At 43.6% G+C, this 15,790-nt stretch overlaps 3 protein-coding genes across 6 annotated transcripts; 2 read left to right on the top strand and 1 right to left on the bottom strand.

Annotated features, from left to right (window-relative positions):
- Nucleotides 1-411: 411 nt before the first annotated feature.
- On the top strand, nucleotides 412-3,391 carry c24h8orf74 (chromosome 24 C8orf74 homolog). Of its 3 annotated transcripts, none has more exons than XM_030409438.1 (5): nucleotides 435-729; nucleotides 1,704-1,887; nucleotides 2,349-2,491; nucleotides 2,863-3,015; nucleotides 3,106-3,391. In XM_030409438.1, exons 1-5 carry the CDS (start codon nucleotides 682-684, stop codon nucleotides 3,334-3,336), a joined length of 759 nt encoding a protein of 252 aa, XP_030265298.1. In that variant the 5' UTR covers nucleotides 435-681; the 3' UTR covers nucleotides 3,337-3,391. The 3 variants fall into 3 exon arrangements, with proteins under 3 accessions (XP_030265299.1, XP_030265298.1, XP_030265297.1); XM_030409437.1 differs by having other exon boundaries at nucleotides 465-729; nucleotides 2,349-2,572; XM_030409439.1 differs by lacking the exon at nucleotides 2,349-2,491 and having other exon boundaries at nucleotides 412-729; nucleotides 1,704-1,931.
- A 1,272-nt stretch (nucleotides 3,392-4,663) lies between these two features.
- Nucleotides 4,664-7,875, bottom strand: LOC115577350 (L-threonine 3-dehydrogenase, mitochondrial-like). The gene is made up of 10 exons (XM_030410392.1): nucleotides 7,713-7,875; nucleotides 6,773-6,954; nucleotides 6,561-6,603; nucleotides 6,283-6,353; nucleotides 6,036-6,185; nucleotides 5,762-5,934; nucleotides 5,594-5,684; nucleotides 5,335-5,427; nucleotides 5,024-5,200; nucleotides 4,664-4,940 (listed from the first exon to the last, which is right to left on the bottom strand). Exons 2-10 carry the CDS (start codon nucleotides 6,945-6,947, stop codon nucleotides 4,801-4,803), a joined length of 1,113 nt encoding a protein of 370 aa, XP_030266252.1. The 5' UTR covers nucleotides 6,948-6,954; nucleotides 7,713-7,875; the 3' UTR covers nucleotides 4,664-4,800.
- A 798-nt stretch (nucleotides 7,876-8,673) lies between these two features.
- LOC115577349 (clumping factor B-like) lies at nucleotides 8,674-11,812 on the top strand. 2 transcript variants are annotated; one of them, XM_030410391.1, is made up of 4 exons: nucleotides 8,674-8,895; nucleotides 9,851-11,157; nucleotides 11,256-11,422; nucleotides 11,567-11,812. In XM_030410391.1, exons 1-2 carry the CDS (start codon nucleotides 8,820-8,822, stop codon nucleotides 10,963-10,965), a joined length of 1,191 nt encoding a protein of 396 aa, XP_030266251.1. In that variant the 5' UTR covers nucleotides 8,674-8,819; the 3' UTR covers nucleotides 10,966-11,157; nucleotides 11,256-11,422; nucleotides 11,567-11,812. The 2 variants fall into 2 exon arrangements, with proteins under 2 accessions (XP_030266251.1, XP_030266250.1); XM_030410390.1 differs by having other exon boundaries at nucleotides 9,851-11,422.
- The last annotated feature ends 3,978 nt before the right edge of the window (nucleotides 11,813-15,790 follow it).

The raw sequence follows: 15,790 nt of genomic DNA, 5'->3' as shown, positions 1-15,790 counted from the left end.
AAATCAGATAATCGGACCTTTATTTTTTAAATCCATGACCGGAAATGTATTGCTGATGACGTTACCTTGACATACTCCCAATCCGTTATCTTTACATTAGAGCCCCTCTCACCTCCGAATTGTCTTGAGCAACCAGAGGAGGAGGAAGAGGAGGAGAGGCAGAACAAGAGACAGAAGAAGAGGAGGAGGAGGAGGAGGAGGGGAGGAGAAGAAGAGGAGTGGGATCCATGTTAAAGAGGATTAGACGTGCTTGAGCCATCTGTGTTCCAGCACTGATAAGCCTCGTTACGTACATGTCAGATCAGCCACAGCTCGGTGTTCTCTAATAAACTAACCCACTAATGCTAACAGTGTCTGGAAGCTAAAACCTGTGTATTCCTCTACTTCTCAACATGTGACAGCCAAACTCAAAAGGCTAATAACTACATGGTTATTTTAAAATTTCTTCTACATAATTAATTAATAAACGTGATATGATTTATTCATTTCCTTTTACGTCCAGTGATAGAAAAGAAACCCCAAAATAAAGCCTCTTTGGACGAAGAACCTGAAATCTGTATCCGGACATTCCAACAGGTGCTACACGTCTCACGTACATGCGACGCAATCACGCTCGCAGCGCCGTGCGTGCTTGCGTCCGTCTCCCATGGCAACCAAGTGTGCTCGAGTGGTCTGTCGAGGATGGATTCCCTTACGCAGAGGGAAATAGCGCTGATAGCGAGACTGCAGGTAGGCGGACCTGGAATTTGACGTTTATCGATAAAGATAGGAGGTTTTATCATTATGGTGCGCTCAAATGCTGCCAGGAACACGGACATTATCGACCCAAACATGAATTAACCGACCGGAGAGATGTTAACCCCTAACTTCCGGTTATTTCATAACGTCGTCCAGCTGCATTACTGAGATGAATACTGTTTGTTTTCCTCTGTGAAGTTGTACATTGAACGTGCCCCTCACATACAGTCGTCAAGTACATTTGTACATCAGTATTTAGCGACAATTCAAATCCGTGCAACTTTATCACTCTCCTCTGCAACTTTTCAAAATAAGATGTTGTACAGCCATAGTTAAATACTTTGCACATAACATATTGATACACAAATAAATATAATGCCATAATAAACAGAATGATGCGCTGTTGTAAACTACACAACCCTATAAGTTGAAATACACTTTACTGTCGCACCAACTAAAGAAAGTAAGATAGTAAGAAGAGATGCACTGTAAATATGAGTAACCTCAATAAGCCAGAGTACTATAAGTAAAATGAAGCACAAAAGAACTAATTGATGCCAAATATGATGTACAACAAACCTAAATAGTCGCTATAATGATGCATTTGTATCAGCAGCAACAATGTGTGTATCGTACATATGAAAAATTAGCTAGTTAGCTCAATTAGCCGTGCATCTAGTGGTCCAGACTGGGGGATCAGGGCACCGAAGTGTTTTGTTTTGTGTACTCAGCTAGCACAGGAATGTTGGACCAATGACCAATGTTGCTAGCTGGTCAGCATGCTAGCTTCAGTGGATATCTCCGCAACACAAAACAAACATGTCACAACATCAAAACCATTGTTTCTTTGTATTTTTTTGATAATGTTAGTGAACTGACATATTGCACATTTAAGTAAAACTTTGAATGCAGAACGCATTACAGACCTTGTTGTGTGTGTGTGTGTGTCTGTGTCTGTCTGACAGAGGGAAGCTGGTGTGCAGAGGCTCAGCTGTCACTTCTCATGGCCCGAGTTCTGCGACGAGCAACGGCGTTTCCATCAGGAGTTTGTTTATGACGTGGCCATGTTCGCCGCGGCCCGTGGCTTCCCCTGGCCCGACGTGATCCGGGCTGCTGCGATGGCCAAAGGCATCTTCCCACAGCTGGATGGTCAGAGCAAACAGCAGTGTACTGTACATGCGGAGGCCTTGCAGGTGACGCATTGCTTCACCTGGAGGTCATGATCACACACCTTTAATACGGCCAACAGAGAGAGTACTATGTTTCCTGAGACTAAAAAAAAAAGCTAAACAGGTCACTGTCTGTACCTAATGACTCAGTGTGATAATATCTATTTTTAAGGGAAATGCAAGGCAACACAAAGGTACATAACTTACGATGTAGGTCAAGTTGAAAGTTGTTGTCCCATTTGAAAAAGCCTGGAACCCAAACACGAGTGAGTCATTCCCTATTGCTCTATTATCAATGCAGGTCCATTACACTCAGGTCTGGAGGCTTTTTTGAGCGAAGCCTCTTCTCAAAGCCACAGAGCATGAATTTGATCTCATTTTGAAGGGGTTTGGTTTCTTTAACCTCAGGCTTCTGGACTGTTACTGTCTTCCACCCATTAGGTCTCGACGTACCCAAACTGTTGTCCTTGCTGAGAAAAGTGCTGCCTGAGTGTTTGCCAGACCTCTCCTCTGTCCATCGACACGAGTTCACCAAGTGGCTCACGGACACCTGCGTCACCAGGAGGAGGCTTTTTCAGGCGGTGGTGGGTGGTGCTGCGAACTTGTCCACCGCTCACATACACTTGGAGGTGCACTTGCCGCCCACGCCACGTCCTCTAGCACGGGTAACGAAGCCCTGCGAACTTTGGTGAACTTTTGACTTTCCTTTTGAGCTTCAATTTCAGGCCCTTTGGATGTATGTTAACTTTTTACATATATACCATGGAAGACCATTATGTATACTCAGTAATAAGTCATATATGGTAGCACTGGATGACTGAGGGACACCGACGGGGCTGGTAGCCGCCATGGAGCCGAGGGTTTCATGACATTTAATGCATATTGATCGACGCTGCGATGAACTGATGCGTCTCTGAGCCTCACTGCTGATCAGTGGATTGTGTTTTTGCTGCAGGGCACAGATGTGCGGGAGTGGGAGCGTCGGCGTCGTCATGCCGAGCTCACCTCAATGTTGCTCGAGAAGGAGGAGGAGCTGAGAGTGCTACGAGATGGCTCGAGGGTCACTCTCGGGGAGGTGGATTTCCCTGAGGACGAGCTGGACGAAGAGGTAAGACTCGCTGCAAGACTGAAAACCAGTGAGAGCAATCGGGAACATCTTCAATGAACTGACTAGCACTGTGTTTGCCACTGTGCTCAGGGGGTCCTAGCAGTGGTGCGTGCAGCTGTGAGAGCCACAGAAGACCAGATGATGGCGAGTCTGACCCAAGAGGCCTCCCTGCTCAGTGACATCATGGGGCTCAAACTGCAGCAGGCAGCATTGTCCACCGGGGGGCTCCACAATCCCTGTAGGGCACATCACACCGTCTCTCGCACAGGCACACCGTCAAAGACAGCGCAGCGCCCAGCAAAAACCAAAAAAAAGGACTGAGGGAGTCTGGAAATTCTGGACATCTGTGAATAAAGTCAAGTCGAGGAACTTACAATTTTCAACTTTCTTGTTTGTGAATGCAACTGTTCATCACCAAACACACCTTGATTGTGGGCGTGAATGAAGATCAAGTCAAAATGGTTTCAAACAAGTTTTTATTTTCAAAAAAAATCAGACAGAAGACAGCTGCATTATAAATAACACAAATATATATATATAAAAAAAAAAACAATCAGAGCTCTGATGCCCACTCCTGTTCTACACATCTCTTTCACAGAATAAGTCGTTAAGTTATATTCTCCTGCATTAATTGATTCAACATTCACAAATATTTAGCACCCAGACGGCAGCCTCTAAACAGAAAGCAGCAATAAAAACAATTCAAATACAAAACAAAAATATTAAAAGCATCTAGTGCAAATGTCAAGAAGCTTTCCGAACATAATCTTCTTTAACTTCTTCTTTCTTTCTTTCTTTTTTTTTTTGAACAACTTACAGCCTTGCTATGACTATCACATACAAAACTGCATCAGGCAACTACGGTTAAAGCACATTAACACGTGTAAACTAGCTTGCGTTAACGGTTTGCTATAGTAACAGTACCCGAGGTGTTTCTGGTCACAGTGAACACGGTGACAGGCTGGAGTGCGTCTCTTACTCAAAGCCGACTGGATTTCAGCGTGGCCCCTGAGGCAAAGCATTCAGCTGCTACAAATGACAGACGTGTATTCAACGGGCTGTCATCATCAAATGAATACAAACATAAAGTACATTCAGAAGAGTTCAGTGACTTCAACCAAACACAACAGCGATTTTGCTGGATTGATGGACAAGAAAAGGAAAATGAGACATGATGTAGGATATGGAGGAAGATGAGTGATGATTGAGAAAATTAATCAAAAACATGATCTTGATTGGTCTAGAATGTTTTATAGCTCTGATAGTAATGGTTATATCTCGGTTTCATTGTCAAATTGGTGGGCATTATTTGAATGTTGTCCGTCATAAGCCCCTTGTCCGTTTTTTTGTTTGTCATCAATTTAGATTTTAAGACTTGATTATTTTAGCTCGCTAGATTTTTTTGGTGAGTTTTATGTAGGAACTGCTTTCTTTACGTATCACTATACAGACAGCTCAGGTGAGGAGGACGCAAATAAAGTTTACACCGTGTACCGTCATGAACTCGAACCTCTCCTCCATGAGCAGATGCACGCTTTCCTCAGCTTGGCGACAGAGTGCAGATAGGTAGAAAGAAAATAGTTCCTACATGAAAATACTCACAACAAGGTCTGTGTACTGCACACAAAAACAATCTAAATAGACAAAGATCACTACAGTAAGAGCTGTTTAATTTTTTGGGTGAACTTTCCCTTTTAAGGTGTAATGCTGAAGGCTAAAAATGCTCGTACAAGTCACACACTTTCAAGTAAAGCTTTGAGTGGCTGCAAAAATGCTACAAACGGCTCAGTTGGCTTGTACCAGCTGGTTGCCCGTAGTGACATGTGTCAGCATGGCCTGCACCAACTCTGAGAGGTCGTACTCGTGCTTCCAGCCCCAGTCCCGCCTCGCGGCGCTGTCCTCTAAAGCCATCGGCCAGCTGTCAGCTGAGAGGGGACGGAAAATATTCGCTGTTGTAATCGATGATGACAAAGTACCATCCCTCCATTTAAACCCACAGAAATCTCACCTATAGCCTGTCGGACAGGATCCACATTGTAGGTGACCTGGAAGTCGGGCAGGACTTTCTGGATCTCCTGGGTGAGGTCGTGTGGCGTAAAGCTCATGGCGCTGATGTTGTAAGTGCGGCTGGGAAGTGTTTCTGCCGGAGCCTCCAGGATCTCCAGAGTGGCCCTGAGACAGTCATCTGGACAAGAGGAGGAGGAGGAGAGGGAAGAAAAAGACGAGGGGACAAAGGCGACGAGTACAGCGTGAATATCACTTGGAAGGTTAAATGTTGATAAGGAAAAACAAACACAATTTTACATACTATGCTATTACCGATGTACATCATAGGAAGCCGTGTGTCCCTGCGCAGGTAGCATTCAAAACACCCGCTCTTCACAGCCGCATGGAAGATCTGGACAGCATAGTCTGTGAGAGACCAGCGACACGACAACAAGTTAAGTGTTAATGTGTGAGTGTGCTTTAAGAAGTGCTTGTACGCAGATATTATCAAAGCTAGCTGTTTCCCCCCGTTTCCAGTCATTGTGCTAAGCTAATGTATCTAGCTACCATCTTCCCTCTCAGACCTGCTTACCCGTGGTTCCTCCTCCAGGCTGGGAGTCAGCTGAGATGATGCCCGGATACCTGAGGCAGCGGAAATCCAGCCCGTACCTGTGGTGGTAGTACTGAAAGAGAAATACACAAAACCCTGGGCTTATAGGGACAGTCAAGAAAAAATTCCATTTGAATCCGTGAGACTCACCTCCCCCATCAGCTCTGCGTGGACCTTGGCGACACCGTAGATGGTGCGTGGTCTCTGCACACACAGCTCAGGCGCGGGGTCTCTGGGTGAGGACGGACCGAAGGCACCGATCGTGCTGGGGACAAACACACGCAGAGCATGTTTTGTTGCTATGTCTAATATGTTATGGAGACCTACGAAGAGAGAGAGGCTGTGCATAAGTGTCTGGCTCTATAATGCGGTCGCAACGCACCCTTAAAGAATCTGATCGCCACAGAAGTGGGCGAGCACGTACCCGTGATGTTGACCTCCTTGGCCAGCGTAACGTTGCTCTCTCCCACAGCCGACAGCACGGCCGAGTAGTGAACCAGCCAGCTGATGTTGTTGTTGACCACAATCTCCTCCAGGTTCTTAAAGTCCAGGATGTCTGAGAAGATGAATGGACCTGTGGAGGACACATATGAGCACTCTCTGCCCACTCATCTGTGGAGCCTGGTTTTAGCCCAGATTTCACAGATAAGGTTATACGAAAAAATACACACCATTGTGGTAGACATGGTTGGGGGGTTTCCTGATGTCAGACAGGATCACGTTGTTTTTTCCAAATTGTTCCCTGAGGGTGAGACATCAGCATGCTCACTTCTGAAGGGTGAAATCATCCAGAGCAAAACAGATCGACTAACCCTGAACATGACTTGATTTTTCAAGGCTTCGGGCACTTTGATTCCTTCCTGTCTATGTGGCTTAAATCTTCACCTAGAACAATTTGATACCGAACGTGAATATGCAACTGAAAGAGTACGTTATGTAGACACCTTACCTCAACAACTTTGTAAGCCCCACCCCTAGCTGGCCAAGCCCACCTGTAATGATAAAAAAAAAGAGGGAAATGAAATAGAGAGAAACATTGAAAGGAAAATCCATTCAATCAGGAACATTTAAAAAGAGAGAGAAAGAGAGAGGGAGGGAGAGAATAACTGCCTTAAAAACAAAAAAACATGGCACAGGCAATGACACGGTTCGAAAACCAACCCGTGATGAGGATTTTAGGGTGGTCGGTGTCAGGGCAGGATGGAGGAGGAGTTCTCCCAAAAGCTGCGAACCGATGCGAGGATGAGCTGACGCCACGAACTGCTGTGATCGATGACTGTCCACTGCTCCCAGCATGCCTCACTGCACCCCTCAGTAACTGCGCCACCAGCATCATACACCTCCTACAAAGAACAATGTGCATTAACAGCGACAACGACAGGTGTACAGTACTTCTCTTAAATAGTTTAAAACACTGTGGCTGTGACAAGATATATACCATACATTTAAGGTATTTTACTATGAGTAAGCAGTTGGTGCAGTCTATATAAACAATAGACTAAATTTAAATCCTAAAACCAAGACCCATGTCAGATTAGCTTCTTACAGCCTTCTGCTGACTTGGTCTATATATAAACTAACGTTACATCATCCATTCTCCAGACCACCCTTAAGCTTGTGAAGGAAGATTAATTTAGCCAAATCCAAAAGGCTAACCTTGACCTGTGCAAAATAATGCAATCTAACTTGTAGCCCTGTGTACAGTGCAGAAGCATAATACCAACAGTACCCAAACAATTATTTGACATGTGTTGTCTATTATTTACGAATTAAAGTCATTTGTGTGTGTGTGTTTTTGTATTACTCATGTCTTAATTAACATCTGTGCTCAAACAAAACAGGCGTGGTTAACTAGCCTGCTGCTAAGATAAGTCGACCTGCTACCTGTCAGGGGCTGATAAGCCGGCTGTCTTCAAAGCCGGAGCAGCTAACATAACATACAGGCTAACGCTAGCCTAGCAATGGTTTGACGCCAAACGTCTGACTTTAGCTAACGTTAGCTGAACCATTCATGCTTTACCTGCACTAGCTAAAAAACAGTCTAGCCGACTGTTGAAATGGCCACCTTGAAAGGCACGGCAAAACTACAGTTGTGTCTTACTTCAGTGCGAATCCGAAAGTAGAGGTCGACCTGACAGCAGTTTGTGATGAAACAGGAGAGTCGCCGCGTGGCTGTGGAGGAGGCTCCTCGCGCTCTGATTGGCTCACAGCTCGAGAGGCTTGACAACCGAGACTAGCAAATGAAACACTAACTTCCTGCTTGGTTTACTTTCAAAATAAAGTTCCAATTCCAGACAAAGTGGTACAAAAATATTTATTTTGAAAACAGGATGCACACTTGATTCATAACAATTGTCAACCTGTCACGCTGTTTCCATAATAACCCATAGGAATGTTTATTTTTTCGAAAGGGGAAATGTCTGAACTTCCTTTTCTAATATTTACAAAAAATGCATTTTACAAAATGGCTGCTACAGGGCATCAAACCAAAGGTTGTCAGTCACATAAGACTCACAAAATCATGTCATTCAGTCCATTCTATTATTATTATTATCTTTTTTTTTTTTTTTTTTTACAGTTTCCTACTAATAGAGTAGGCCACATCAGTGACATTAACTAAAAGCTTCATATGAAATCTCGAGAATGTGAAAATGTCTTATATGTGAAAAGAGACAGTGAACTTACTGGACTCCATGTAATTTCTTCATAGATCTGCAGGAAATAGGTCAAAGAGTCAAAAAGGGATGTCATCACTGTGATTTTTTAAAATTTAAAAAGCCTATAATACACTTTTATCACGTGGTGACAGTGACACGACTCCAGGAGACAATGACCTTCACTAGCTATATGATGAATAATATTTATTTCTATCTATATATATATTGCCGATTTGATGGCCAAAGAGCCAGTAATTGTTCAAATATCCTATTGCTTTAATATAGAATATAGAAAAAAAAGTCTCAAATGATTTCAGGTGTAATTTTTCTGTGATGGCTAGGGACAGAAAAATTGACATTTCCACAGAATGACCCCGCACGCACACACGCACGCACACGTCAGTGAATGTCATGGAAACAGAATGATGCTCAGGTGTATGAGGTCTGCACATCATTCTAATTTCTCTCTCATCACTTGGATTTGGACCCTGGGGGTTGAACCAACAAACTACTGATTCACTGAACTGTTGGGAGAAACCTGCCGCCTGACTATGACCAGCAGACATCTGGAGCAGGTAGGACACCTGCCGACGGGTGTCTCCCCTGAGCCTGGCAGTCATCCTGCAGGTAAGAGAACTTCTTTAAAATTTTGTTTATGACTGATTTATCACTTTATAAATCTTACAATCTTTAAAAGTTCACAAATCAGTGTAACTTTGTCAATGTTAAGATGTTATTAGGTCTGTTGGAAAAAAAAAAAAAAGACTTGATGAAAACAGACTTTCACCCGACGACTTCTCCGTATGAAATACTTTTTGTTGGCTAGAGTAGTGGTGTATCTGGATTTGAGGGCGTCAAAAATGTTGCCTTGAAATAATCAGAAAACGATGGTGACCGGGCCAATTATCATAAAATGCTAAAAAACATATTTTTCTCGTGCGCCATGGAGAATGTGGAATGATGAGCTTCGGGCGTCATGACGCACAGGTGGAACCCAGCACGCGCTGTGTGCGGCTGTCGAGCTCGTGTGTTGTTATTGTTAAAGCTAAAAGTTTCCTAAATTACATTGGATTATTAGATTGTTTTCAGATTTTACAGATCAGTGTCGTTAGGAACTGAGTGTCTTAAGCCGGAGCTGTTGGGTTTGATAATCGCACAGCTTGTTCTTCACATTGAAAAGATTTTTTAGTTTTTTTAGTATTATTATTTGGAGGAAGAATAGAGCTATTTACCACGCTCTGAGGTTAATTAAATGTTTGTTGAAATTTCACAATAAAACACTCTCTTCGCTCTGTAGGGAGTCTGCTGTGTTTGTTTCTCATGTTTTTTAGGGGCCTTTATAGGGGTGGGCTTTTATTTGATTTTATGTTATTATTGGTTGTTAATAGTCGTTGTGGTCAGTAACTTCAAATATCATCTCCTATCATGCATGAAATCCGGAAATATTACACTTGAATATCTTGAATTTTGACTTCATGGTCTATATGTTATTCTGACTTTGACCTTTTACCAAACTGATGCCTTCATACGTTAGTTCATCATTATCATTCCATCCTCTTCCTCATGCCTTTTTTCCCCTCAGGTGGCGTGGACAACACCCTTCAGCAACCTGCCGTCGGCGGTCTCCCAGAGTTCATCGGGCCTTTTGACAGTGACGAGGAAGATGTCCCGAACCACTTCTCCTCTGATGAGGAAGAGGTAGGTGAGGCTGAGGTAGGTATTGCAGACATTTTGGGTGAGGATCAGATTCCAGAGTCTGACGAGGCCGATCAAGGAGAACCTAATGATGAAGACGCCGATGATGAGGACTTCGATGGTGAAGACTTAGATGATGAAGACTTAGATGATGAGGACTTCGATGGTGAAGACTTAGATGATGAAGACTTGGATGATGAAGACGCCGATGATGAGGACTTTGATGGTGAAGACTTAGACGATGAAGATTTCGATGATGAAGACTCCGATGGTGAAGACTTCGATGATGAAGACTTCGATGGTGAAGACTTCGATGATGAAGACTTCGATGATGAAGACTTTGATGATGAAGACTCCGATGATGACGACTTTGATGATGAAGACTCCAATGATGAAGACTTTGATGATGAAGACTTTGATGATGAGGACTCCGAAGAAGACGACTCAGAGGAAGACTGGGACTCGGGCAGCAGTGAAGATTCTGGTTATGAGTCCATGTATGACGATGAAGAGGAGGCTTCTGAAGACGGTGATGAAGATGATGTCCAGCTGCTCCGCCAAGGATTTACTCAGCCGGGATGGAGAGAACAGTGTCCTCCTGACGCTGCTTCTCCTCGTCATGTTCCTCAGAGCATTTCTTTCCAGTCAGCTCCAGAAGGCATATCCCAGGTTTTCCCACAGTGGGAAGAGCCTGCTCCCTCGACCTCGGGACTTGGAAGAGAAGCAGCGGGGAAAGTGACCAGGACCGGGGAAGTGCGAAGAGGCAGCAGTGGAACAGTGAAGAGCACGACGAGGACTCAACTCCCTCAACTTCCGGCCTCGGATCCTCCAGGTAGAGGAGCACTTAAGAGAGCTACAGGGAGTCTGCTCCTTCAACTTCTGGCCATGCATCCACTGCATTCTGTAGATTATAAATGGCTTGTTTTGAGCATGATGACAGCGACTCAGATAAAGACCGATCAGCCTGTTTGCCGCCGGACCGGAGAACAAATCCTGAAATGAGCTGAGTTCATTTAGTGCTTTGGGGCGGCTGTGGTTTAGGTGCTAGAACAGGTCGTCCACCAACCGGAGGGTCGGTGGTCTGACCCTCGGCTCCAGCTGCTTGTCCAAGTGTCCTTGGGGAAGATATTAAACTCAAATTTCTCAAATTTCACCATGCTGTTCTCTAGAAGGTTTAGATAGTCGAATTTAAAGGTAAGTAAAAACACAATGACACAGCCACGTCTTAATCTCAGTCACCAGTCTTTTAAAGATTGTTTATATCACTCACTGTTGCATTTCTGTCGTTACAGGCCGTGCATCAACCTGAGAGGCCCCGTGAGAAGTGAAGACACGGAGGACCGAGGCCCGGATTTCCATGACGACGGAGAAAATCCAGACCAGATGAGAAGGATGGATGACCACAGGACCAGCTGGTGGTGGTCCGCTTTATTCACTGGGCTGATTAAGTCATCCTCATGTGCGTATATGTGTTTTATATCTTATCGGAACTTTCTTGGATGTTATTCTAGTGTTTCTAACATCTGTACGAATTCAAAACCATAGCTCAGGTTGTGTAGTTGGGTGAAAAAAGTATTCATGACTTTGTTTGTCTGTTTCACAGGAGACCCAGAGTACCTCTGAGTACATTGCAACCCTCCTGCCCCTCCGCCCTAACTGCTGACACCACCTCCTTGACCCACAAGCCGAGAGGAGGATTGAGTAGCACTCCAGCCCGACTGGCAGCTGAGAGGAGCCGGGATTTGAACCAACGACCTTCCAAATACCACACGACCTGTTCTATCTCCCGAGATACAGCCGCCCCAAATGTCACAATAAATATGACATGCAGAATTCAAACTGTGAAAAATGTCTGAGATCTCTGATTGCAAGGTAACAGGCGACACACCGGTATTTCTGTGGCGGTAGAGGACGCAGCTGCACTTGAGAGACAGAAAAGTGTACGCGTACAGCATAGTACTTGGAATAGTTCTACTATTATTATTATTATTTGTAGAACAGTGAAAATTAAATATGGCTGTGAGTCGCCAGGCAGTGCTGTGGATGGTTGAGTGAAGCTTGTCATTATGATCTGATGGTAGAATCAGATACAGGTCAGCTGTCTGTGGCTCCACCCAGTGGCTGTAATTTGATTTGCAAGAATCCACTGCTCCCGGATCAACACAACCAATCAGAGCCGAGGGGAGTGTCTGAGAAGTGTCAATCATGCCCGTGCTGCTGGCAGCCCCCCTCCCTCGCGCAGCATACTGGGCAGTGCCCCTCCCCCGCTCTCACCTGGTCAGCTAAGGTCAAGCTCAAGAGAACAATAGAGCCGAAAAATGCCCCACCATTGCCCACGTCAAACAGAAGAAATAAGAAGACTGATGAAGAAAAGCAGTGTAAAAAGAAAGAATTGGACCGAGCCAGAGAGAAAACTAGGATAAATACCTGAGCTTCATTTCAGAGGTGGAGGAGCTGCGGGATTTGTAAGGACTCAAGAGCGAGTTAGCGCCTTTTCTACTGGGCAGGTAAGGACCCCTGCTTGATACATGTTTCATTCTATGTTTTAACCACAAGGCTATGGTGGCGGTGGTTACAGTAATACTCGCAATAGTGCATATGTATATGGCAGTACGATGTTGCAGTCGAGCTAGGTAGCTTGTTGCTAAATCTAGCTTGTTAGCTTGTATGCTAACTGCAGTGTTTAGCTTTGTCTTTATGGCTACTGGTTAGCAAAAGTGTCTATCAAGTGACCAGGCAGTTATAACGTTAGTTTGTGTTCAGGATGCTCTGAGGTGGTTGAATTGGTTTAGAGAAATAACATTACTCATACTTCAAAATGTTGAACCGGGTAATGATTACCTAGTAACTTCTACCGTCATGTGAGGAATATTGTTTGTTACTCAGGATATCTACAGTGATCTGCATGAGGCACTCCTCACTGTAATTTAATTGTATTGATCAGAAATGGGCTTATTATGTTGTTGTTGTTATTTTGAATGCCCCATCTTGGTTTTCTGGCGTCCTCTGTTACCATGGTTACAAGCCTGCTCGTGCACAGCAGGCTCCTCTGTGAGGAGGGGCTGTGAAGGCTGCAGCAGCAGAGAGGAAGAAGGAGAGACCTGGGAACTGTATCATTCAAATATTCTGGCTAAGTCCACTTTTTTTCTAAACACTCCAGACTGCAGCTTTAAAGCAACACTTAGTAACTTTTCTGCCTCAAAATAACAGCTTCAAAATCATGTTGACAGTACAGTGTCTTGCAACAGGGTGAATGGTGTCTCACTCAGGGCCCCACTATCACTTGTTTCTAACTTCAGTGAGAGAGTAGACACATACGTGTTTACCCCAAGATGCCCGCTTTCAACACATAACATTGTTTGTTGTTATGTGATGAGTTCTGTAGCACTTACATTAGGTCTGACAACCTGTCACAGATCTGGGATTTGTATTGACGACAGTGTTGCTGCACTCAGAAACTGTGGGGAGCGCCAAATCGCTGAGATTCTGAGAACTAAATCAGAGAGATTGACAACTAAAATCTGGATTATATGGTTCAGCTTCAAGAGAACTAAATCCTGGCTCTGCTTAAAGTAGCTCCTAAAAGTCCAAATCAGGGAAATTTTTTAGCACTGTGTGTATTTTTGTATACCAAGAAAGCAAAACACGACATTATTTCGCGTCCATATTGTTCAAATCAAAATCTCCCAAAGAAGTGACCGCCCAGTTGTTGTGAGCATTAACTGGCGAGAACAGTGACAGGTGTGATTAACTTAGTAGAGATGTGTTCACGCGGACGCCGTTAAAATTAATGAAACAAATTTCCCTCCCGTAATTAAGATGAAATTTGTTGTCAGCTATTACGTCGCCCCTGCTAATTATGCACATGTGATTTATTCTCCGTCGCATGCGGGGAGATTAGTCTGCGTCATGCACATCGCTCACTGGATGCTGGAGAAAATATGCACACACACACACACGCGCGCGCACACACACACACACACACAGACACACACACACTTTCTTAGACAAATGCAAACATCTATGCATGCATATCTAATCAAGCGTTGATCTGACAAGTTCGTGTTAAGCTGTAGCCTCCAAAACACCAGAGACATTTATTATCATTTCTCATATCATGACTGCAAGAAGTTAGCCCCTCACCATGTCTGATTATCAGTTCTTGATGCCGGTGGAATATTCCACACAGTAAAAACTTAATAATTTAGCGTATGGCACATTATTGATACATAAAAGTGTCTTGCATGAACTGTTTTAATCACAGTCAAATTATTTTTTTCCTTTTGTGGGAAAAAACCCCCAAACTGCCATTTTTAAAATCCTCAAAATAGCACCTCCCTCATAAAAAAAACTACAGAATGTATAGATTTATATGATATGTGTTTTGTTTTTCATTTCACAAATTTAACTGCTGGACACAAGATGTCTGCTGTTTCACTTTAAAGTCCAGTCTCTGTATGTATATACTAATTATTGGGCCATGATTGGCTTCCAAGGTGTTTGTGAAGTCACAAATCATGCTTGTTTTCCTGCCACTAAAACAGATTTTCAATGAGCACACAGAGACAGTTTACACTTTCAGCAATTCATGTGAAAAGAGCCTTCAGGTGTCAAACTCTGCACCTACATCATTCAACACACTAAAGCTCAAGTAACCAACTGTAGGGACAAGAGGTAAAACAGATTTTGACTTGAGGACAAAAGTGATGACACAGAGGTCACTTGAAAAAAAGATAAGTGCAGAATAGTAAGAGGTGTTACTCTGTGCATGTGTCTGTCCACGGCTGTGTTCGCCAGAAGCCACCAGGTGGCACTAGACACAAAGAAATCCAAGCGACCAAGGGGCTTGTGTCCCTGTAATGCAGCCTGGTGGCCGAGCAAAATGCACAAAAAAGGGGGGAAAAGATCAGTTTGACTTTTGTAGGTGTCTGCTGCATATTATTTTCATTTCCTTGTATTTAATATCACCTGTCAAATTTTGCAAAAGCAAATTACCAAATGTGACAGGTAACGCTGTAGGTGAAACTCACCGCAGATTAAGTTATTTGCATGTGTACTTTCATTAGTTTCACAAAAAGACGACTGTAAGATGAACTTTTAAGTTTCATGTAAAAATACTGAAACACGGTGCTTTTATTTTGGTATAAATGGAGCAAAATGTATCCGTCCAGTCTACCTCCACAGTCCAGCTTCTGGACGTGGACCGATTTTTCTTCTGGATTCAGTTCCAGCCATGCCAAATGGGCCACAATAGATGATGCATGTCTTATTGTTCATTTGCTTAAATAGCCTCTGGTGTTTTTTTTTTCTTTTTTTTTCTTTTTTTTATGCCATATTGGAGGTCTGCCAAATATCTGAATACGAGCTATGCACAAATTCCAGGCTGGTTTTTGCTCATTGTTGCCTTGTGTGAAATAATAGCATGCCTCTCTGGCCGCGTGAAAAAGAAGATATTCTTTGTTTAATGTACAAATGATTGTTTACATGCACACAAATGTAATTACCACTGCCTCCTGGTTGGGATAAAAGGATTTTAACACTTACGGTAACACAATGAAGTGATGCCCTGTAGTGTCATTACACACACTCCAATAAATCAGCTTGCCTGCGATGTATTGTGGTGGAGAACAGGTTTTGTTACAGGGGTCTTTCTCATCGCACACACCGTTTTGAATACAGAGCGTTCACACTTTGAAGCTGCATGATTACAGTTACATGCTGCTGCTGTGTGAGCCCCGTGCTTCAGCATTTGAAGCAAATAATCTGTGACTTTTCAGCCAAGTGTTGAGACCTTTAACTTAAATGTGCACTGCGTAAATTTGCTGAC

Source organism: Sparus aurata, chromosome 24 (genome assembly GCF_900880675.1).
Source record: "Sparus aurata chromosome 24, fSpaAur1.1, whole genome shotgun sequence".
Taxonomy (NCBI): Eukaryota; Metazoa; Chordata; class Actinopteri; order Spariformes; family Sparidae; genus Sparus; species Sparus aurata.
The sequence above is the reverse complement of the archived record's forward strand: the minus strand, read 5'-3'. Positions and strand labels throughout refer to the sequence as shown.

Coding starts and splice junctions, on each gene's coding strand:
- c24h8orf74 (XM_030409437.1), top strand. CDS start 682: ATGGATTCCCTTACGCAGAGGGAAATAGCGCTGATAGCGAGACTGCAG. Junction 730..1,703: donor CGCTGATAGCGAGACTGCAG/GTAGGCGGACCT, acceptor TCTGTCTGACAG/AGGGAAGCTGGTGTGCAGAG. Junction 2,573..2,862: donor CGCCACGTCCTCTAGCACGG/GTAACGAAGCCC, acceptor TTTTTGCTGCAG/GGCACAGATGTGCGGGAGTG.
- LOC115577350 (XM_030410392.1), bottom strand. CDS start 6,947: ATGATGCTGGTGGCGCAGTTACTGAGGGGTGCAGTGAGGCATGCTGGG. Junction 6,354..6,560: donor GGGCTTACAAAGTTGTTGAG/GTAAGGTGTCTA, acceptor TCTCACCCTCAG/GGAACAATTTGGAAAAAACA. Junction 6,186..6,282: donor CAACCATGTCTACCACAATG/GTGTGTATTTTT, acceptor TGTCCTCCACAG/GTCCATTCATCTTCTCAGAC.
- LOC115577349 (XM_030410391.1), top strand. CDS start 8,820: ATGACCAGCAGACATCTGGAGCAGGTAGGACACCTGCCGACGGGTGTC. Junction 8,896..9,850: donor GCCTGGCAGTCATCCTGCAG/GTAAGAGAACTT, acceptor TTTTCCCCTCAG/GTGGCGTGGACAACACCCTT.